The 24,845-nt window shown below is 40.4% G+C and overlaps 1 protein-coding gene across 2 annotated transcripts in view; it reads left to right on the top strand.

Moving 5' to 3' along the window:
• LOC126260758 (WD repeat-containing protein 35) overlaps nucleotides 1-18,816 on the top strand; it is a 208,913-nt gene extending 190,097 nt beyond the window's left edge. For both annotated transcript variants that reach the window (XM_049958106.1, XM_049958100.1), the window contains exons 21-23: nucleotides 2,294-2,454; nucleotides 15,827-15,951; nucleotides 18,537-18,816. In XM_049958106.1, coding sequence (XP_049814063.1) covers nucleotides 2,294-2,454; nucleotides 15,827-15,951; nucleotides 18,537-18,711 — 461 coding nt within the window. In that variant the 3' untranslated portion in view covers nucleotides 18,712-18,816. The remainder of the gene's footprint in view (nucleotides 1-2,293; nucleotides 2,455-15,826; nucleotides 15,952-18,536) is intronic.
• The last annotated feature ends 6,029 nt before the right edge of the window (nucleotides 18,817-24,845 follow it).

The raw sequence follows: 24,845 nt of genomic DNA, 5'->3' as shown, positions 1-24,845 counted from the left end.
CTTGTCAGATACAAAAATCATTGTGAAAGTGAGTGATAAAGTATGTGATAGATAATCAATGTCTATTGATTAGTGTTGTCAAAGGTCTCAGATACTAATAGAGTAAGTATCACCTTTTCGTGATTACCAGTTTCCAGTGCATATTACCCAACATTTTCCACAAATCTCATTGATTTTTTTTTGTAGCAGTTTCCACTGTGTACTTACACATATTGTAACCTGTGTGAACCTTCATGTATTATATATCCAAAAACAAAGATGATGTGACTTACCAAATGAAAGTGCTGGCAGGTCAACAGACACACAAACAAACACAAACATACACACAAAATTCAAGCTTTCGCAACAAACTGTTGCCTCATCAGGAAAGAGGGAAGGAGAGGGAAAGACGAAAGGATGTGGGTTTTAAGGGAGAGGGTAAGGAGTCATTCCAATCCCGGGAGCGGAAAGACTTACCCTAGGGGGAAAAAAGGACGGGTACACACTCGCACACACACACACACATCCATCCACACACACACAGACACAAGCAGACATATGTATTATGGCGCACATGCCTGTATGTATGTTTTACCTATTTGTTTCTTGCGTATAAAAGGTGGAAATTAGGAACCAGCCTGATACTTGCCATGACTGTGTCGGTACATTAAAATGATCTGCAAAATTAATGAGACATATTAAATTATCATCCAATTAATTGCCTCCACAGTGTAATTAATTAAACACTATTATTATTGACCCCAAAAAGTTGCGAATTTAAGTTTGAGTAGTGGAAATAAAGCTGTACTTGGTCAGATTCACACTTACCACCAATCCTCAAACCTCTCCCACTCGCTAGATGCAAGACTGCGCCACATTTGCTATCCAGTAGCATCCCAGGGCTACAAAAATTTAACGTCTTTTGCCAAGGCTTCTGCAACTATCATCATGCCCAGAAATGAGGAGGATCTTAACCACAATTCTTGTCACTTCTCTCAGTGGTATTCTGCTATAAAAACAATATCCTTATGCCACATATACTCCCAGCCCCATGTCTCATGGATCATATGAAAGACCCAGGTGCTAGAGCTGTCTAGTGCTCCCACCCAGCTCATCTTATTCCATTCCAGTCACAGGCATATCTTTCACTGTTAGAGGCAGGGCCATAGGTGGAAACAGTCACTTCATATGCCAGTTTCACTTTAACTTTTGCCCAACCTTAATGTGGGTATGAGCACAAACAAAGGGTTCACCAAAATGAAAGACCACTGCCAAAAACCATGGTCAAGAACACAGTTGCCCACCTGGTGGCAGAACAGGGTGCTGAGCAAAACTGCTTGACATCAATGGGTGCTTTGCTGCTTTGTTACCCGAGTCCTATAGACCCTTCTCCTGGGACCAGCTCCTAGCTTCTCTGAATTATATAGACAGGAATTATCCTTACACCACATCTCTTGATCCCACAATCCTCATGACCTCAGTCTCTTCTAGCACTTGGGTATGGGTACCCAACTCCACATAATTCATTGCACACACACATCATCTCTGCAGTTCCCTTCTTCTTCTACTCCAGCTCACCCTCCCAATCTACTCTCTACTGCATGCCACACACAACTCCTCATGTCTTCTTCAGGGTGAGCTAATGAGTGCTGCATTCATTTCCCATTCCCTAGCTGGCTCTCCCTCCCGGCCCTTAGCCAGCATACCTTCCATCCTTACTGGGCAGATTGTGTTAAATTGCACAACAGGGTGAAAAAAGGCTTTATTAGTAACCAATACCCTGTAACCAAAAACTGCATAAGGAAAAACAGAAACTGTAGTATTTTAATTACCACAACAGCTATCATTTATTTACATGATGGGCACAGCTCACCTCCTCAACAGTTCTTTGGTTTAGGTGAAATTTTGCATTCTGCCTCTGGTAGATATTGCCTTGTGATATAAGAATAAGGAAACCATTTACAATATTTCACAGTAATTTCATACGGAAAAGAATATCATTTATGAAATTACTGTGAAATCTTGTAAATGGTTTTCTTATTCTAGTATTGCAATTTCTGGTACAAAATAATGTCATTACTTGAATATTATGGAGTATCAAATGATGTTCTGAATACTTTTGCAGTATAGCTTTTACTAGTTCATGTTTCAGTTATATTTAATCTTGCAGTTGTTGTGTGATAAATAATGTAATAAATCAATGTTCTTTAGATCTCACAATGCAGTAGATGTATGAGATAATTTATATGCCATATTTCTGCTTGAGAATCCAAACATTTTGGGAGCTATTAAGATTTGATACCTCTTTTTACAGGCAATTTTGAAGCTGCAATGAAAACTGCCCTCCATCTACGTGAATATGAAGATATACTTGAATCTGAGGATGTATATTGCATACTTGCATTAGCCAGCAGTGCAAATAAGGCATTTGGAGTTTGTTCTAAAGCGTTTATCAAACTTGAATCTCTTGAAACAGTAAGCTTCCAGTTACTCAGCAGTTGTATTGTTAAACTGTTTTACGGATATAGGGGCCTGTAAACACCATCTCCATAAATGTGCCAGAGTAGTTGCAAGAGTACTGCAGATGCACCATTGTTATTCATCAGACACATACCCTGAAAAGAAAGTATTTGTAGTCTTTCAAAAGCAGAGAGTTGATGTGTCTTTAATAATTATGAGTAATAATTAATTATGAGTGTGGCTCCAGTTGCCAGAGACTGCTGTCGTGTGTGTGTGCGTGCGTGCGTGCGTGCGTGCGTGCGGGTGGGTGGGTGGGTGGGTGGGTGTGTGCGCGCACTATTTTCGACAAAGGCCTTGCTGGCTGAAAGGTTATTAGTGACAGTAGCAAACGTGTTTAAAAAATTTTAAAAAAATTTACCTCACTTACTCAGTTTTTACCCTGATTGAATCCAGCTTGACTTGTGTGTTAGCTTTCTACCCAACCATTGAACTTTGACTCAGCACTCTTTATAGTTCACAAGAAAAATATGGAACCTGTTGATCAATTCTAAAACACTCCAAGTGATTCTGTTGGACCTAGTGATCCCTTAAGAGAAACCAAGAGGGTAGCGGTAAGTAAGTTGAACTAAAGTAACAAGACATGCCCATTGTGTTAAAAGATTTTTGTATCTAATAAAAAAGGTAACTCAAGAGCTTTTCATCAGGTCAGTAATCTTCTTAAAAGTAATGCTCTTAGAAAACATTTGATAATAACTCATGTGATAGGGTGTATAGCTGAAGCCATGATAACTTATGAACTCCTAAAGAAGTCAAAATGAGGTATACAAAGGGTGTTCAAAAAGTTTTGCACAGTTGTACTTTCTTTTTTTTTTTTGCAAGAGGAGAATTACTTATAGCTAAATGTTCCAAGTTGGTATATAAAAGTATTCTCTTTTATTTACAAGTGAGCCATAATGGACCGTGAAGTAGATGTCAGATTGCGACAACGGGTGGTGAGGGAGTTCCTCTCCAAGACCGGCGATGACTCTGCTCATTGATTCACAGGAAGTTGCTCCCTGTTTGTGAGGAGGACACAGTGGATCGCAGCAGTATCCAACGGTGGTTGCAGAGGTTTGAAGAAGGTGATTTCTCTCTACTGGACAATCCACGATGCAATAGACCATCGATGGCAGTGAGTGATGTGAATAAGGAGACCATTGATCAAATCATCCAAAATTACATATGTGATGACACGACAGTGTGCTGAAATGACTCATTTGTCACTGGGTAGTGTGGTATCACTGGTACAGTCACTAGGGTACAGCAAAATCTGTTCAGATTGGGTGCCTAGATTATGGACAAGAGAAATGAAAACGATGAGGAAGAATGGGCGCAAGGGTCTCGTGAAGACCTTTACTGAAGAGTGGAAACTGTGTTTTGACGGTGTCATTATCCAGGATGAAACATGGTTGTTTTTGTCCAAACTGAGAGCAAAACCCAATCCGTGGACTGGCCCTTGGAAGAAGAAACAGACTTTCATGAACAGCAGGCCGAAAGATGGTGGCCTCCTTCTTCTGGGATCAGTGTAGTTTCATTTTCATTGACTTTTTGGAACCTGACTCCACAATTAACCAGGACCGTTACTGTTTGTCATTGGACAAGCTGTGATGTGTCATCAAGACCCACAGACCACAGCTTCAGGGTCAGCTTGTCAGACTACACCATGACAATGCCAAACCCTATACTGCCCATATGACGCAAGATAAAATCAGGAAAATGGGTTGGAAAATTGTTCCTCATCCTCCCTACAGTCCGGACTTGACTTCGTCTGATTTTTGCATCTTTGGTTGTCTGAAGGCCCACCTACACGATAAAACATTTGATAGTGAAAAAGACCTTATTTTCTGTGTCAAGTGATGGTGTAAAAGTCAATCCCTAGAATTTTACCAAAGTGGATTTACATCGTGGAAAGAACGTTGGGCCAGCTGATGGAGGCTACATTGAGTAGGCTCAATGTATAGCTAAATGTTACAAGTATATTCACAAAAAATTTCATTCTCCTCCTGCAAAAAATAAAAAAAATTATATACGACTGTGCAAAAGTTTTTGAACGCCATTTATACGAGGGCAGTTCAATAAGTAATGCAACACTTTTTTTTCTCGGCCAATTTTGGTTGAAAAAACCGGAAATTTCTTTTGGAATATTTTCAAACATTCCCGCTTCGTCTCGTATAGTTTCATTGACTTCAGACAGGTGGCAGCGCTGTACGGAGCTGTTAAAATGGCGTCTGTAACAGATGTGCGTTGCAAACAACGGGCAGTGATCGAGTTTCTTTTGGCGGAAAACCAGGGCATCTCAGATATTCATAGGCGCTTGCAGAATGTCTACGGTGATCTGGCAGTGGACAAAAGCACGGTGAGTCATTGGGCAAATCGTGTGTCATCATCGCCGCAAGGTCAAGCAAGACTGTCTGATCTCCCGCGTGCGGGCCGGCTGTGCACAGCTGTGACTCCTGCAATGGCGGAGCGTGCGAACACACTCGTTCGAGATGATCGACGGATCACCATCAAACAACTCAGTGCTCAACTTGACATCTCTGTTGGTAGTGCTGTCACAATTGTTCACCAGTTGGGATATTCAAAGGTTTGTTCCCGCTGGGTCCCTCGTTGTCTAACCGAACACCATAAAGAGCAAAGGAGAACCATCTGTGTGGAATTGCTTGCTCGTCATGTGGCTGAGGGTGACAATTTCTTGTCAAAGATTGTTACAGGCGATGAAACATGGGTTCATCACTTCGAACCTGAAACAAAACGGCAATCAATGGAGTGGCGCCACACCCACTCCCCTACCAAGAAAAAGTTTAAAGCCATACCCTCAGCCGGTAAAGTCATGGTTACAGTCTTCTGGGACGCTGAAGGGGTTATTCTGTTCGATGTCCTTCCCCATGGTCAAACGATCAACTCTGAAGTGTATTGTGCTACTCTTCAGAAATTGAAGAAACGACTTCAGCGTGTTCGTAGGCACAAAAATCAGAATGAACTTCTCCTTCTTCATGGCAACGCAAGACCTCACACAAGTCTTCGCACCCGAGAGGAGCTCACAAAACTTCAGTGGACTGTTCTTCCTCATGCACCCTACAGCCCCGATCTCGCACCGTCGGATTTCCATATGTTTGGCCCAATGAAGGACGCAATCCGTGGGACGCACTAAGCGGATGATGAAGAAGTTATTGATGCAGTACGACGTTGGCTCCGACATCGGCCAGTGGAATGGTACCGTGCAGGCATACAGGCCCTCATTTCAAGGTGGCGTAAGGCCGTAGCATTGAATGGAGATTACGTTGAAAAATAGTGTTGTGTAGCTAAAAGATTGGGGAATAACCTGGTGTATTTCGATGCTGAATAAAACAACCCCTGTTTCAGAAAAAAAATGTGTTGCATTACTTATTGAACTGCCCTCGTATTTATCGATGAGAAAGACAAACGGTAAACTGAAAAAGACATCACTTTTACTTTTGATTTCTTGTGTTACCTGAATATATGAAATTATGTTTTCTGTGCCTCAAGATACACCCATACATTATAAATACAAAGAAATGTTACAAGTTCCAGCAGTTTGGGCACACTCCTTTTGTATTATGTGGGCACAGTGACTTGTGTGAAATGTGGCATGGATTTCATGGGCGTGGTACCCCTTTCATGTCCCTGATAAATGTGCCAGCATAATCATCCATATTAGAGCAGGCAATTACTCAATCTTTGCTGAGGAAGAAAAAGTTCAAGGAATCTACACTCCTGGAAATTGAAATAAGAACACCGTGAATTCATTGTCCCAGGAAGGGGAAACATTATTGACACATTCCTGGGGTCAGATACATCACATGATCACACTGACAGAACCACAGGCACATAGACACAGGCAACAGAGCATGCACAATGTCGGCACTAGTACAGTGTATATCCACCTTTCGCAGCAATGCAGGCTGCTATTCTCCCATGGAGACGATCGTAGAGATGCTGGATGTGGTCCTGTGGAACGGCTTGCCATGCCATTTCCGCCTGGCGCCTCAGTTGGACCAGCGTTCGTGCTGGACGTGCAGACCGCGTGAGACGACGCTTCATCCAGTCCCAAACATGCTCAATGGGGGACAGATACGGAGATCTTGCTGGCCAGGGTAGTTGACTTACACCTTCTAGAGCACGTTGGGTGGCACGGGATACATGCGGACGTGCATTGTCCTGTTGGAACAGCAAGTTCCCTTGCCGGTCTAGGAATGGTAGAACAATGGGTTCAATGACGGTTTGGATGTACCGTGCACTATTCAGTGTCCCCTCGACGATCACCAGTGGTGTACGGCCAGTGTAGGAGATCGCTCCCCACACCATGATGCCGGGTGTTGGCCCTGTGTGCCTCGGTCGTATGCAGTCCTGATTGTGGCGCTCACCTGCACGGCACCAAACACGCATACGACCATCATTGGCACTAAGGCAGAAGTGACTCTCATTGCTGAAGACGACACGTCTCCATTCGTCCCTCCATTCACGCCTGTCGCGACACCACTGGAGGCGGGCTGCACGATGTTGGGGCGTAAGCGGAAGACGGCCTAACGGTGTGCGGGACCGTAGCCCAGCTTCATGGAGACGGTTGCGAATGGTCCTCGCCGATACCCCAGGAGCAACAGTGTCCCTAATTTGCTGGGAAGTGGCGGTGCGGTCCCCTACGGCACTGCATAGGATCCTACGGTCTTGGCGTGCATCCGTGCGTCGCTGCGGTCCGGTCCCAGGTCGACGGGCACGTGCACCTTCCGCCGACCACTGGCGACAACATCGATGTACTGTGGAGACCTCACGCCCCACGTGTTGAGCAATTCGGCGGTACGTCCACCCGGCCTCCCGCATGCCCACTATACGCCCTCGCTCAAAGTCCGTCAACTGCACATATGGTTCACGTCCACGCTGTCGCGGCATGCTACCAGTGTTAAAGACTGCGATGGAGCTCCGTATGCCACGGCAAACTGGCTGACACTGACGGCGGCGGTGCACAAATGCTGCGCAGCTAGCGCCATTCGACGGCCAACACCGCGGTTCCTGGTGTGTCCGCTGTGCCGTGCGTGTGATCATTGCTTGTACAGCCCTCTCGCAGTGTCCGGAGCAAGTATGGTGGGTCTGACACACCGGTGTCAATGTGTTCTTTTTTCCATTTCCAGGAGTGTATTTGTATTTATTTATCCTGTGGATCACATATTGTACAAAGTACACATGATATAGGACAAGTCATTTTTATTAACAAATATGTAGTTTGGAGAAAAAAAAATAGGCAATGGACTGCCATTTAAAAAATGTACACAAAATTGTTCATTGATGAATATAGTAACTTCACATATAGAGAATACAAACAATTTACATGGGGAACTAAGAAACATGTAGGCAATGTAGTGCTACTTTAAATTTACACAAATAATCACTGAGATTACAGAATAGTGAAAATGTCAACTGGAAACACAACAGAAGGACAATGTCATTTAAAAACTACATTAAACATGAAATTAACATTGATATTTCACAGACAATTAAGTTTTAATACTAATAGAATGTGTACTTGTACATTCAAAAGCAAGTTGAAAAATTTTGTGAAGTGAAACTGAAACATAGTTGTGTATAGTAGAAATTAGGTTATTATTTTTTCTACAGAATGTTTTACTCTAATCACAGTATTTTACAAAGGAACTTTATAATTTTTCATTTCCAGGAATTCTTGTACTGAATAGAAACAGTGCTTTGTCAGAAATGCCTTTAGTTTATTTTTAAATATTGTATCTGGAGCAGTTTTTATTTGTTCTGGAATTTTATTGTGTAATACGACACCCAGATGAGTTATATATTTTTGGTATGATGATGTCCTTGAAAAAATTTGATGGATATTAGATTGCCCTCTGGTATAATGAGTGTGTATATCATTGTTTTGGATTAATTTGCCTGTTCTTGAGAGGTATTCCCTGGTGAATAGGATTGTTTCTTGAATGAATAGGGATGGGATACTTAGAACATTAAGTTTTATAAATTTACATTTACAGGATTCCAGCTTTTTGAGGCCCCAGATTATCCTCAGTGCTCTTTTTTGTAGTTTAAATATATTTGTGCTGCGAGTTGAATTTCCCCAAAAGATGATTCCATAGCGGAGCAATGAGTGGAACTGCGCATGGTATGCTTGCATTAGTGTGGATTTACTTGTAGTAGATTTTAGTATTCTTAGTCCATAGCACAATGATGAGAGTTTCTTTGATAAGTTGTTTATATGTGTGTCCCATTTGAAATTTTGTTGGACCCATAGACCCAAAAATTTTGTTGCATTTACATTTTCAATTTTATCATTATTTAACTTTACTTGGATAGTTTTTTGACTGGATGTGGGAATTAGATGGAAGTTGATACATACAGTTTTCCCACTATTAACAATTAGGCCATTTTTATTAAACCACTCAGAAAGTTTTTCCATAGAGTTATCAGATATTGTCTGAAGGGATTCAGGGCTAGATCCAGTCAACACTATGCTTGTATCATCAGCAAACAGGATAGTTTTTTGTGGGCTCATACGGTCAACAAGATCATCTATGTAAATGAGGAAAAGTAATGGCCCTAGAACAGAACCCTGGGTAACACCATATCTTATTGTTCTTTCCTCCGAGAGGAAAACTGTGTTATTTATTTTATTCTGTACATTAATATCGTATTGAAGTGATACTTTCTGTCTGCGGTTTTGTAGGTAAGAGCATAGCCAGTTGTGAGCCACACCTCTTATTCCTCTTCTTTCCAATTTAGCAAGCAGTATTTTATGATCTAGTACGTCAAAGGCTTTAGAGAGATCTAAGAAGATACCTGCAGCTATATTATGTTGGTCAGTTGATTTCAGTATGTGGTCCAACAGTTCAAAAATTGCTGTCTGGGTGGATAAAGATGTACTAAAACCATGTTGTTGGATGCTGATTGGTGCGTGGTTTTTTATGAAATTTATAAGCCTGTCATAAAAAAGTTTTTCCAGGATTTTTGAAAAGATGCTTAATATGGATAATGGTCTATAATTTGATACTAAATCAGGGGAACCTTTCTTTAGTAATGGTGAGACTTTAGCTATTTTGAGAACATCTGGAAAAATGCCAGTTTTTAATGATTGGTTGTAGATGGTTGATAATGGCTTTACTATATGGGGAGCACACACCTTTAATATGAGGTCAGGTACTTCATCATAGCCACTAGAGATTTTATTGCATAACAATTTTATTATGTTCATAATTTCATCAGGGTTTGTTTCATAAACAAACATTGTAGCATTAGTGTTGTTTGACGTATTGGTGGAATTGAAGAACGATACCTTGCAGTTTGCCTGAATGAGATCTTCTGCTAGTGAGGTGAAATATTCATTGAACTTGTTTACAACTGTGTATGGATCTGTGACCTTAGAGTCATTAAGTGTTAGAGAAATGTTTTCCTTTTTAGGTGTTGAACTACAAGTTTCTTTTTTAATAACTTTCCACATAGCTTTCATTTTGTTTGAAGAGTTTCTTATGAAATTGTCATTCCATAAAAGTTTTGCCTGTCTAATCACTCTAAGATAAGTTTTTTTTGTAGGCTTTACAATAGTCAGAAAATTCTTCAGTGACTATGTATTTTTTGGAGCAATATTGGAGAAATCTGTTTGTCTCACTAGAAATTTTGATTCCTTTTGTTACCCACAACTTTCTATTTTGATTGCTTGAAGTTTTTGTTTCAAAAGGAAATGCTGTATTAAAGTAATAAAGGAAGGTGTTATGGAAGCTTAAGAACATATTATCAACAGTTGTTTGCATGTAAACACTGTCCCAATTTTCCTTAGCTAATAGGAAGTTAAAAATCCTAATATTGCCATCTGAAAAGTTTCTTCTTTGAAATACTTTTTTGGGGCTGATTTTACTATTTTCCATGTCAACGCTCAGTAGCTGAGCATCATGGTCACTGTGTCCCATGCTCAGTACTTTGCCAGTGAATTTGTAACCAGTATCAGTTATGAAGATTTGATCAATTATTGAATCAGTATGCTCTGTTGATCTTGTTGGAGAGTGTATTGTGGGGATCATATTAAAGGATTTGGTCATGTTTAACAAATCAAGTTTAGCATTACTGTTTTTTGATAAATCAATGTTAAAATCGCCACAAAGTATTATTCTCATATTTAATGAGCTGACACTATTCAGCAGAACTTCTAATTTGGTCATAAAATTTGGAATATTACTACTTGGTGCTCTGTATACATTTATAATTATATAGTTTAGTTCAGGCAGCTTAACCATAGAAAGCTCAAATTTCTTATCTTCAGATAATGCAATCTGTTCATTTAGGCCTACCTCACTGAATTTTATCTGGTCCTTTACAAATATAGCAGTACCGCCATGTGTGGAGAAATTCCTACAATAGAAGCTTGTTAATGAGTACCTTGGAATAGAGGTTGACTGAATTTCTTCTTTAGACAGCCAGTGTTCGGTAATACATATTACATCTGGATTTATTTGAGACTGAAGTAACACTTCCAGCATTTGAATCTTATTTCTGAATGACTGGACATTATGGTGTAATGATGGACTTTGTGACTTTTCAGTTAAGGGTTTAATTAATGTCTTTTCTAAAGGTATTTCTGACACAGCACTTACCCTAAAAAATTGGCCGAGATTTTATTTTTGTGTGTGGCTTCTTGCACGCAATTTCCAGTAGCAGAGATGGTTTTGAGTGGTTGACACAGTTCTGCTTCCATCAAAGCTTCTGTATCTAGGTGATGAAATACACAACCTACCTTGGGGCAGTGAAGCAGCTGAAGGCGACACGAGCTACATCATTTAAAACATCCTAACAGTTATCTTAAGTTTTAAAATTTTCAATGATGTAGAAAAGAATGTTTCAAATAATGTAGCTTGTAGGAAATAGGTCCCACTTGTACCTGAGTATGTATTTGTAAAACCTGTACAGGAGGACAGCCACTGAATCTGCAATCATGCCCAAGGTAAAACCTGAAGATGCAGACGAGGTGAGCATGCAATACAACACAAAATCTGTAACAGCAGTGTCCACAGTGAGATTCAGTATATAATTTCCTCCACAAAAAAGAAAACATAAACAGAACACCACTAACCCTTTTGCACCAGTGACCTCCTGTAGAAATCAGGAAGGACTGTGCTGCTCAGCCGGTGAACTGCTGCAGAACTCGAGAGGGACCTGTGCCGCTCAGCTGTAGCAGTTCTGTCTCTCCTGGTATTTATGTGCTTCACTAACTCTACGTCTGTGGACATTTTGACCTATCCAGCATCTAGCAGCTGTGTTGGAGGACTGTAGAGTTAGCAGTAGACTCACTAGATAACAGTTGCAATCAGTTTTAAAGTGTAGTTTCAGCTTCTGTTGCACTACTGATTTCCTGCCTTGTTTCAGTTCTTTACTGATGTGGTGAGCTCCTCACTTAGATGTGTTGTAAGGAATGCAATACAACACTGTGCGCCTTTCCGTGCTTCACAATTTATCATAAACTGAAGAATTTTTTTAAATGTAGCATTCTGTGAGATGAAATTGATGTAATATAATGTAAACCAAATGTAAATGAACATTAATGTACACATGTAAACAAAAATAGCTTTAAACAATGGAAATCCAGGATGGAGTAATGACAATATTGTGAAAAGGATAGTTGCTACTCACCGTGTAACGGAGATGGCAAGTGTGGTCTTGGCAGCCACAGACAGAGGTCATGTGTGAGAGTTGTGTTTGCGCACATGTGTGTGTGTACTTGTGTGTGTCGTCTAATTCTGATGAAGGGCTGTTTGGCTGAAAGCTTTGTTGTGCCTATGTGCAACTCAGCATCTCTGCTATATGGTGAGTAGTGACTACCTTTGTCATAATAGTGTCAGAAATAATGTTAAACACATGTTTCAAATAATGAAGCATCCACCCCACCATTGCTGTGTCCGAAACTGTGAATTTAATAGAAGATACAAAAAAATTACACGAATTGTCCAAAAGATCCAGAACAACCTTTTTATTCAAAATGAAGATCGAAACATTTGAATATATAGAAATATTTTCCCAAATAAGTGTTTAAAATAATTTCTTACTATTGTAATTAAACTGTGAGTGTGAAAGCAGGGACAGAGAAAGCCCATGGCAGGGGATAGGGGGGAGTTTACTGTACAGTGTGCATGTGCATGCCTCGACTATCACAATGCCAGCATGAAAGGGTTAATGGAAGAATCAAGCTCTTTGTTCTTCATTACATCATTACCCTTCCTGTCGTGTCTCATCTTGTCACGTTAGTACCCAATGCTGAAGTCATTGGCTTAAAAGATTAACCTAGTATTGTTGTCAACAAGATTATAAGTGGAGTACAAGGTAAGATTGGGCAGGAATGTCAAAGAAAATCATCCTTGTTCATTTAAAAGGGACTGTCCTGTCTTTCACCTAAATCAGTTTAATAAAAATAAAATCTAAATTTGGATGGCCAGATGAAGATTTTTAACCCAATGACTCCTGGAATGGTAGCCTAGTCCCTTAGCTATTCTATCACACTGCTCAGCCCCAGTGGAAAAAGCACAAAAAACGAAGTTACACTTTTAGTCAGCAGCTTGTAGTGCTGCTCATCAGCAGTCCCATTAACCACATATGTCCAAGCTGTTATGCTGCCATACATGCCTCACTGCTACTACTGCTGTTATGCTCCAGCTCAGTGTACTTGGCACTGCAAGAATGCTTCAGTAGAAAGGCTCTGAGAGAACATGTTATTCATCGTCCCTCTTAGTGTCTGGTACTGGTGTTGATACTAAAACATCAGAGATGTTCACGAGGTTGGGGATGATCACTCACCAGGGGATGTTGCATTGCAGGCATGTGACCACAGCAGCATAAGCCTCGGACTGTGTGGTGGGCATGTCCAGTTGCAGTGTGCTGCAAAGTATAGAAACACTTTGCCAAACTGTTTGCCACTAGTATCAACTTTAACTTTGTGCTCCCTGGATGTCACCTATGTATCTTCATCAGATTTTTTTTTTTTTATGACTGCTGTTAACGACTTTTGTCTGAGAATTTGTTTCCTCACATAATGGAGACTCTGCAAGTGATATTCTTTCTACTGTTTCCCAACTTTTGATTTGTGTTTCCTTGTGTATTCACTTATTTTATGAATATAAAGCTTAATGTCAATACTTAATGCTTGATGATGTCATCGCCTTCTACAGTGGATATCTTTTTGTGGGGAGGGATCAGGCTTTTGGAGTACAAGACACCAATAGATGCTGCAGAAGACCTGGTTTTCTGTTTTGGCTGAAGCTTAAGCCATTATTTGTGAAATATCTTGTTGTTTTGAGCTTGTTAGACAAGCATTAGCATGCAGATGCCAGTTGTGCATATACACAAATGAACGGCATTTTCAGCGACATATCTAAAACAATATTAATCACACAACACTGTGAACACCATCTCTGATCGCCACTAATTTCAAAACCTTGATGTACTCACTAACAGGGGAATATTCCACCTGTGACATTTTTCCGGTTCCATACCTCAATCGGTAAAAATAGAACTCTTATAGGACCACTTTGTTGTCTGTTTGCCTGTCTCTCTGACTGTAAAAAACCCTTTTTCTCAGTAATGGGTAGATGTATCAAGTTGAAATTTATGCCACATAGTAAGGTCCATGGTCCCTTGGCATTGCAATCAAAAGATATGGCTATTTATGTTGCATATTTTGACACTTGAAAACTTGCTCATTAAAACCATAGACTACTTGTCATTGACCTAGAATCATGAAATTTGGCAGCAAGCAAGATTTCACAGTACAACAAAAAGGCAACATCAGAAAATTGTTAATTTGTAATTATATCACATGAAGTAATTTTATTAGTTATCCAACTGAATGTCTGTCCATTTGTGTGTTAAGACACCTTTTTCCAAAGAACAGGTAGAGTTATCGAGTTGAAATTTATGTCACATGCTAAGGTCTATGGTCCCTTAGTGCTGCAAAAACTTGATGCTTCTAAGTCAATGCAGTTGAAAGATACGGCCATTTGTATCACATATTTTTATACTTGCAAACTCACTCATTAAAACCTATAGAGTACGTCCCATTACCATAGAATCATGAAATTTCTCTGGAATCATGGTTCACAGCACAAGTAAAGGAAAAAAAATTGAAGAATTAGTAATCTGTAGTTGTATTATACAAAAAATATTTATTTTGCCATTTGTTACCGACATAGAATTCCTGGGGCTGATATCTTGCCAGTATCAGTGTCAATAACAGGCAAAAGTTGGCAAGAATCTCAATTCCCGGGATGGATGAACTGTCTATATACACAATTTAGTTTGTATGGAACCCTTAGAGTGTGAGTCCTACTCATAACTGGCCAGTTTTTTTATCTCCTCCAAACACACTAAAATTTTGTCATGTTCACCACCCAAATTTCATACTCAACTGACCAACTAATAACTTGGCAAAGAAAATAGAAATTGGTCCACCTTTCATACAGAGTGAATTAAGGTGGAATGATCACATAACACTAGTTGCTGGAAATGCAAGTGCCAGACTAAAGTTCATTGGAAGAATTCTAAGCAAACTTAATTCATCCATGAAGAAAGTATTTTACAGAATCTCTGTTCATTTGATTCTTGAGCATTGCTCATCAGTCTTACAGGGTAGGATTAAAAGAGTGGATAGAAAAGATTCTAAAAGACTTGTGTATCTTGTCACCAATTTGTTTAGTCAGCACAGGAGAATCGTGGAGTTGCTCAGTAACTCCACTGGTGGATGTTAGAAGAGAAGTGTTGGTCATTGTGTAGAGTTTTACTGTTAAATGTCCACGAGTATAAAATTCCAAGAAGATTATAGGAATAAAATAAATTCGATTCACGTACGTCTCACATAATAGCCATTAATAGCCATGATGGTAAAAATCAAATAAATTGGAGCATTTTACATCTTACCAGCAGCCATTCTTATTCACTGCTATAATAGAAACAAAATGTACATCTGCCACACACTGCAAGACGACTTGGAAAACGTATATGTAGATGTATATAATTTTAAATGTTGAGCAAGTAAGAACCTCAAGGTTCATTGGTATTGATTCAGTGGTACTGAAAAAACATATGCCAGAAGATGATGGGTACAAAACATTGTGACAAGACGATGCCACCACTTGGCTGATAAACCGAGAAGAATTCATCATTGAAAAAACATATCTCATGCTACATATCTACTGTTTCCTGGCTCCTTTCTTCAAATTTGTATTTTATTGGCAGAACCGCTGTCATACCATATTAAAGTGTTTCCTACTTGATGTCTCCTTGTATATCACAAGAAGCATTTGAAATAATTTAGATTTTTTTTATCATTGAATTTCAGATTTCTGAAGCAAAGAGACAAGAATATGAAGACCTAGCAATGGATATTTTCACAAAATATACACCAAAAGACTCCAGACTCAACCGATCAGAATGTACTGCCTGTGAGACTATGGTGCCAGATGAGTGAGTAAATAAAATATTTACGTTATCGTATTTCTCCTTCCATGTGCGTTCTGATTGCAAAGATATGGACCCAGTATGTATGTTTCTAATAAATTAGTCATACCATGTTTTATGTAATTTTTGTAATAGAAAGATAAGAAGGTTAAAACAATCAAAAAGAGGAAACTTAGTCGGGAGAGAGAGAGAGAGAGAGAGAGAGAGAGAGAGAGAGAGAGAGAGAGAGAGAGGTGACATAGTTAACTGTATGTAGACATATCAAGATTATGTGGTGTGGTCAGTTTAGTAGTTGATAGTGTTGCAGAAAACCCTACAAACATTGCCTGTCTCTAATGATCTTGTCTTCATGAGAGAGATGTTAAACCCTAATCTAACTTCCCGTAGTAATGTGGACACATCTGTCCATGAGGTACATGTACAAAATAATGATTTTTAAAGTGCATCCCATAATGAAAAATTCACACTGTAATACACTCATGTTTCATAGAGGTGTTACACAGAACTCTACATTAAGTATCTCATGTCATTCTAAACTTAATACAAATGTTACTAAATAAAAGAGCGTAGTATCAAAAGATTTCATGATTCACTTTTTTGTGTACATCTACTAAAGTCTTTATGTCTTTATACACATATCTTAAAACCTAAAACCTATTTTGAAGCATGTCATTTTCCATGTTCCAGTACTTCTCAAACCTGAAAACCAGAATAAGTTTTGATGCATTTCACTCACATTTCCGCATAGTGAAGCCTTAGCTAATGGTTAATATGGAGGTGATCTTCACTTACCACAAACGAAAAGTGTTGTTCCAAGAGTAATTATACAGTATTACAAAATTAAGTCAATATGGCACAGAAAGCTATTGTCACAATATATGTAACTTCCCTGTGGACTTACAGAATAGCAGTAAATGACATTTCTCTTGCCACAACATTTACAGTCAGTTCCACAAGAAAGTGTACGTCATTATTTGTATGAAATGAAAGGCACTATTATACATATATGTTTACATGAAAGTACATGTTATTACTAATTGCACACTTATCTAATAGTTAATGCAATTGTCACCATTGTTGATGATAGCTTGGCACCTTTTTGGCATGCTTTTCATGAGATATGCTGCATATTCTCTCATTAATGATCTCCATATCATCTTGATTTGATATGACAGCTGCTTCAAAGTATATATTGACTTTCCTTTAAGCTTCATCTTAATATATGAAAGATTTTTGATCAGATTTGCATCCAGAGACATTGCAGACCAACCCGTGATGGACACCCCGTTGTCTTGTTTACACACTGTACAGAGATGGCTGTGATGTTTGAAGCAACCAGTGTGTCTTGTTCGAACCAAACAGCTTCTTACTGGACCTCAGCAGGCATTTCTGACAAATGTTGCACATTTTTTCAGTGTTTAAATTGGCTACAAATAAGTCCAAATAGCTAAAACTGCATCCAACAAAGCAAAACATGTAATTCTCACACTGTTTATCCAAACACTGTGCAAAAGCACATTGAGTACAAATTTGAGACCACTACCAGAGCTGTTGCTGCAGACGTTAATTTAATGTTATGGTGTATACTTTCTTGTGGAACTGTCGGTAGTTTGGACATACCTTTGACTCTTTAAAGGTTTGAAGGCTGAAATTGGTGTGTATATATTGTCCAGCACATTATAAAAAAGAGAAGTTTAGTATGAGACCATCAGGTGTGGAACATGGTGTTAGGTCAGACTGGAGGATGAAATCAGCTATGCCCATATTGAAGGGACCATTCTGAATATCATGGGACGTGGGGAGGGCGGGGTGGAATTTAAGTAAATCATGGAAAAAAGTAAATCGTCATAGCTCAATACGGATTTGAACCCCCCCCCCCCCCCAAAAATATATATATATGTGTGTGTGTGTGTGTGTGTGTGTGTGTGTGTGTGTGTGTGTGTGTGTGTGTGCGTGTGCGTGCACGCAGACTTTTTTTGTACGCGCAAACACACACACACACACACACACACACAGTTGCTGTTTTCTAAAGCACATAGATTGGAAATTATTGTCTTGGAGTTGCTTGGGATTTGACTAATAATGTGGCTGGATCATACTGCTATTTATTTTACATGGTGTGAATCAAAGTCAACAGAATGAACCATTTGTGGATAAGAGAGAGATTTCTGTACAGTATATGAATGTCATACAAAATTCAATTTTTTTATTGTTCTGTCAACAGTGAGGTCATTTACAGCTTATCCAATTTGTGTGTTTCTCTAGCCAGCACTTTTGCTTAAAAATAGTTGAAGGCTGCTAATAACAGACACTGTCTTCTGGGATGGCACAGCAGTGCTAGTTATCATTCACCTTTATCATTGATTATTTACAATCTGAGGACTGATTAGTATCGTAGTCACTTACTAATGAGTGTTCTGATAGATACATTTTCTACTGATCAGTAGTCTGCCATAGACATTTGTCTAGCAAAAAATATCTGAAGTGTAAAAATTCCTTTATACTAATATAATCATTATTATTATTATTATTATTATTATTATTATTATTATTATTCAGTAACACAGTTAAACTAAATTTTTCTATTACAGGTTTAGAATGTGCCCAAGTTGTGGGACAAAGTTTCCTAGTTGTATTGCTACTGGGAGACCACTTTTGGACATGTCCTCAGTATGGACCTGTGGTGTATGCAAACATTGTGCTTCAGAACAAGATATGATTGTGCGACAGAGCTGCCCTTTGTGTCATGCATCTGTACAGCTGTAATGCAGATGCAACCAGAAGAATTTTTCTGTTTCAAACTTAATCCGTCCAACACATTCCTCAGAGAGAGAGAGAGAGAGAGAGAGAGAGAGAGAGAGAGAGAGAGAGAGAGAGAGAGAGAGAGAGGGGGGGGGGGGGGGGGAATATGCAAGTTATTATTATTTGAGAATGTGTATACTTGACTTACATGAATTCATTTGTTTAGCAGAGAGCATGCTATATTGTGTAGCTTATTTTGCCTGCATATTTATGTTGCCATCATATGGTATTTAAAACTTTTCTTGTGATATTATGAATTCCGTCCTTAAATTTTAGTTGGTGAGAAAACAACTTTTACAGTTGCTCTCTGGATACATATACATTATAATGTAATTTATTAATTGCTAATGCCTTCGTGTTGTCATTAGTGTCAGCAACTGCATGCAATATTGTTCAAAGAGTACAAAAGATGAGCTAAAACTAATTCCGTCCATAAACACAAATAAACAAGAAACATCAGAATGAAAAATCATTAACATAGTTAAAAGTATATTTTAGGGAAATAATTGCACTTTAGTCTTGTAATCTTATTTTTATTGACATTACTAATAATAAAGCAACTTTTTTTTGTAACACTATTTATTTACTTCCAGCATCAAACATAAATGCTTGTCTGAAAAGTAATAGGGTGTTCAACAGGTGCAGACTGTAGCACAAAACAGAAATATCTGTATGAGGATACATCAGATAAAAAAGGCATTGAGTAGCAAATGTAGGAACTGGTATGACTAATTGAGACCCAGGACAAAGTCCTCCTCCGGAATGTGCACACTTCTGCTCATCATGGGGCTTGAGTGAATTGCGCCCTATTTCCAGCCTTTCCCAAAATATCCCTCTTTTTCTTTCTAAGAAAGGATCTAACATATCTGAAAACTAGATATAGTTTTGTCTACTATTAAATGTGTTTATTGGCAAAACTTGGGATTTCACCGTACACATTCTGTGTCCATGTAATTTTAGAGCTTTCCTGAGTCAATTTTCCTTTTGTGGATAATACACTAATTTTTGTGGAAACTGCAAGACATAAAAGGTACCTGTCTGGAATCAACATTATATCATAGGCTAGCTACATGATAACAGACTAATGATAAAGAGTACACAACTGCAACTGCTCTGAGAATACAATATGATGTGAAATCCACACATGCTACTATCAGAGCCTCTAAACCATGTAGCATAGTCTAAAAAAAGAACAGCTGGGTATTTTCCTAGCGAATGTGCATCCACAGAGTTGTAACACAGAGGGGGTAAACAATGGACTACAATGAACAATTACAAACCCATAACACCCCAAACACGTCTGATGTGTGACATGTCAGAACATAAAGACTGGAAAGCGACGGTACAGGCAATTCTCTGAAGCAGGCTCTCACGTTCCTCGCCATATGTGACCTGGCACATGTAGCTGTCTGATGAAGGCACAGTACCTCAATCTCTGCAAGGCATTCCCATATTGATACATTATTCTGCTGTAGCAGCAACATAGTGACTAACTGAAGTCATGCAGCACGGGTAATCCAATCCTCTGCAATTGTTACTTCAATGTACATTGTCTCATGGATGTAGCTCATGTTACATACATCAAAACTTGCCTTCAGTTCTCACATATCATTAATTCTTCCTTAACTTCTGGTTTATATGGTCAACTAAATTGTTGCTGATGTAATTCTACAAAAGGTGAGTAGCTGAGAACAAAAATCATGGCAAGGTTTGACATCAGATTACAGAAGTCTTGTTGTGAGGGAATAGTAAATCGCCTACATCATTTTATAAAAATTTGTAGTAAGGTTCTTACTATAATTTTTGAATTTTGTACACTTTACTTGCAATGAAACAGTTCCTTGTTCATAACTTATAATCAACGCAAACATGCATTGTGTCTACTGAGTAACAAAAACATTTTCTTTATACCAGTTAAACCCTACACCTAATGAAAGGAAAGATAATGCACTTAGACACATCACAGTAATTACTAGCTTTACTTAGACAAAATTTGTATTAAGCATGAAACAGTCTGCCTACCAGGCATACTTGATCAAGTTCACAAAACTTGGTGGCAAACTGATAAAATACAAATGGCTTCTGTTTTGGGATGCCTGAAATGGCATTGAGCAATCAGAAATTGTGCTGTCTGTCTAATTACGTTAGTTGTACTGAAAAACTGAAGTGTCTGTTAGCTGAAGTGGTTAACACAACTGCTAACAATGATTGGGAAATCTGGTGCCACCCCCTCCTTCCACATTGACCTCCACCTGTTCAGATTCCGCCAATCCTTAGCCCTCACCAACCAAGCCCAATACTCCTTGCAGTGCCTTCTCTCCATCCGCAAAATTCTCCTGCTATGCAATCCCAAATTCCTGCAACCCATAACACACATTGAAACCCTTGCCCCGCAGGAACTTGAGCAACATGCACAATGCCACCTCAAAAAGCCCTCCATCCTACTCACTTCCTACTCCTGCCTCGGAGTACCACTGCCCACAACTTCTTCAACCACCTCCAAACCTCCCCCACATCCCCTCATAGCTGACAAACCCTGTCTTGCAGACCTACTACATTTACCCCACCCTCAAAAACTCCCTCCCACCACCACACAGAACCCAGAACCTAAACAGACCCGCAACACAGTTACGAACCTTTCCTCCAGAAGCCTTAGTCCCACAGAAATATTAGTCCTTTCCAAAGGCCTCACCTTTTGCCCCACTCCCAAATTCAACCATGCTGGACTAGTTAAAGACCTTCTCCCCTTCTCCCGGTCCCTACAGTGGAAACACTTTTTCACTACCAACCCAACCAATCAGTCTCAACCAAAGACCAATATTGAACCTTGCCTAACTCAGTTCACTCCTCCATCCAACCGTGATCCACCCCCACTGCCTCCAAACCACCCCCTGTTAATTTTCCAGAATTTCTTAACCTCGAACCTTGCCTCAACATCATTCCCCAAATCGCTCAACATGCAAACTAACCTTACATCTGCAGAAAGAACCGCAGTTCACCATCTAAAACTGATCCCGACCTTATTATCCTACCTGCTGACAAAGGCTCCACCACCGTTGTTTTGAACCGCAAGGATTACGTGGCAGAAGGACTCCATCAGCTATCAGATTCTTCCACCTACAAACCATGCCACAGTGATCCCATTCCAGTAATCCAGCAGGATCTCCATTCACTATTCAAATCCTTAGGCCCATCACAGAACCTCTCCCCAGAGTCCATCTCTCTACTTACCCCTACCACTCCCCGCACTCCCACCTTCTACATGCTTCCTAAAGTCCATAAACCCAACCACCCAGGACACCCTATTGTGGCCGGAATATGTGCCCCCACTGAGAGAATCTCTGCTGTCGTAGAGTGACACCTTCAACCTATTACCCGGAACCTATCCTCCTATATAAAAGATACCAACCATTTCCTCGACCGACTCTACACAGTTCCTATCCTTTTACCACACGGTGCCCTGCTTGTCACTACTGATGCCACCTCCCTGTACACCAACATTCCTAATGCCCATGGCCTTACTGCTGTCGAACACTACCTTTCCAGATGCCCTATTGATTCCAAACCAACAACCTCCTTTCTAGTCTCCATGACCAACTATATCCTCACCCACAATTACTTCTCCTTTGAAGGCATTACCTACAAACAAATCCGCAGTACGGCTATGGGCACCGGCATGGCACCATCCTATTCTAACCTATTCATGGGCCATCTAGAGGAGTCCTTCTGAAATGCCCAGAATCCTAAACCCCTCACCTGGTTCAGATTCATTGGTGACATCTTTGCTATCTGGATTGAAGGTGAGGACACCTTATTCACATCCCTCCAGAATCTCAACTTCTCCCCCATTTGCTTTACCTGGTCCTACTTAACCCAACAAGCCACCTTCCTAGATGTTGACCTTCACCTCAGAGAGGGCTACATCAGTACCTCCGTCCATATCAAACCTACTAACCACCAGCAATACCTCCACTTCAACAGCTGCCACCCATTCCATACTAAGAAGTCCCTTCTGTACAGCCTAGCCACCCGTGGTCATCGCATCTGCAGTGACGAGCAGTCCCTCTCAAAATATACCGAGGGTCTCACTGAAGCCTTCACTGACCGTAATTATCCTCCCATCCTTGTACAAAAACAAATCTCCCGTGCCTTATCTTTCCAGTCTCCCACCACCTCCCCAAGTCCCACTGAGGAGCATTCCCCTCATAACTCAGTACCATCCAGGACTGGAGCAACTGAATTGCATTCTCCACCAGGGTTTCGGTTACCTCTCGTCATGCCCTGAGATGAGAAATGTCCTGCCCACTACCCTTCCCACCCCTCCTACCGTGGTATTCCGCCATCCACCGAACCTACACAATATACTCGTCCATCCTTACACAACCCCTGTTCCCCATCCCTTGCCTCATTGCTCATACCCCTGTAATAGACCTAGATGCAAGACCTGTCCCATACATCCTCCTACCACCACCTACTGCAGTCCAGTCACTAACATCACTTATCCCATCAAAGGCAGGGCTATCTGTGAAACCAGTCATGTGATTTACAAGCTAAGCTGCAACCTCTGTGCTGCATTCTATGTAGGCATGACAACCAACAAGCTGTCTGTCCGCATGAACGGCCACCAACAAACTGTGGCCAAGAAACAAGTGGACCACCCTGTTGCTGAACCCGCTGCCATACATGATATCCCTCATCTTAATGACTGCTTCACAGCCTGTGCAATATGGATCCTTCCCACCAACACCAGCTTTTCTGAATTGCGCAGGTGGGAACTTTCCCTGTAATACATCCTACGTTCCCGTAACCCTCCTGGCTGCAACCTTCATTAGTCACTGTCCTCACCCATCCGCCCCCCCCCCCCCCCCTTTCCTATTTCAGCACTACACAGCAGTCATTTCACCGCCACACCCAGTCTTTTAATTTCTTATATTTCTCTCGTTTCCACTACTTGCCCCCTCCCCCCTCCTCACCTTCTCTCCTGCCCTCCGTCTAAACTGCAACACTTGACTGTCCGCCACTCCCACTATACCATCCCTCCCCCTCCCCGCCCCAGCCTCCTCCTTACCCTCACCCAGTCGCCACTCCCATCGTGCACTGGTGCTGCTGATCGCAGTGTGGTCTCAGCTCTCTGAGACTGCAGATATGTGTGCAAGTGTGTATGTGTGTCTACTGCTGACAAAGGCCTTAACGACCGAAAGCTTTAATTGTGTGAATCTTTTTATTGTGCCTATCACGACTCAGCATCTCCGCTATATGGTGAGTAGCAACTTTCCTTCTCTGGTATTTAGAACAAACAGGTAGGGAAAAGCAATAATAAAGAGAGATGAAACTAAATAAGAGATCGATGTTGCAAAAGATAAAAATGTTTGGGTATGACGCAAGTGTAAAAGTGGCGCAATATTTCAATGTCGAACTGAGATGCAGTTCATTAAGTGATATACCGTATTGAGGTACAACCTCACTGTCAGCTTGTATGTATCTGTTACCCCCTCTCATCAGCTACATGGTGGGGTGATGGTTGCCCCCACTACAGTAAGTGATGCAATTTCTTTTGTAGATAACAAAAAGAAAAAAATCCTTCATTTAGAGAGAGAGAGAGAGAGAGAGAGAGAGAGAGAGAGAGAGAGAGAGACTATGCCCAAGTGCTCCATTACTTTATGGTTAATACATAGGGTGTATGAAAAAGAATCTTCTGATTTGGCACGTCTATATTTCTGAAACTAATAAACATACACAATGAATTTTGTTTTTTGACAAATGGGAAACTCAAAAAGTGTTTTTTTTTTTTTTTTTTTTTTTTTTTTCTTTCACATCTTTTCATATGGATTCAGAATGCCTCCCTTGAGATTCACCGAAGCGCAGTTGCTAGCACACTGGACTCACATTCAGGAGGATAACAGTTCAATCCCATGTCCGGCCACCCTGATTTAGGGTTTTCTGTGATTTCCCTAAATCGCTCCAGGCAGATGCTGGGATGGTTCCTTCGAAAGGGCACGGCAGACTTCCTTCCCTGTCCTTCCCTAACCCAATGAGACCGATGGCCTTGCTGTCTGGTCTCCTCTCCCAAAACACCCCAACCCAACCCTTGAGATTCA

Source organism: Schistocerca nitens, chromosome 1 (genome assembly GCF_023898315.1).
Source record: "Schistocerca nitens isolate TAMUIC-IGC-003100 chromosome 1, iqSchNite1.1, whole genome shotgun sequence".
Taxonomy (NCBI): domain Eukaryota; kingdom Metazoa; phylum Arthropoda; class Insecta; order Orthoptera; family Acrididae; genus Schistocerca; species Schistocerca nitens.
Note: the sequence above shows the minus strand (reverse complement) of the source record. Positions and strands in the feature narration are given on the sequence as shown.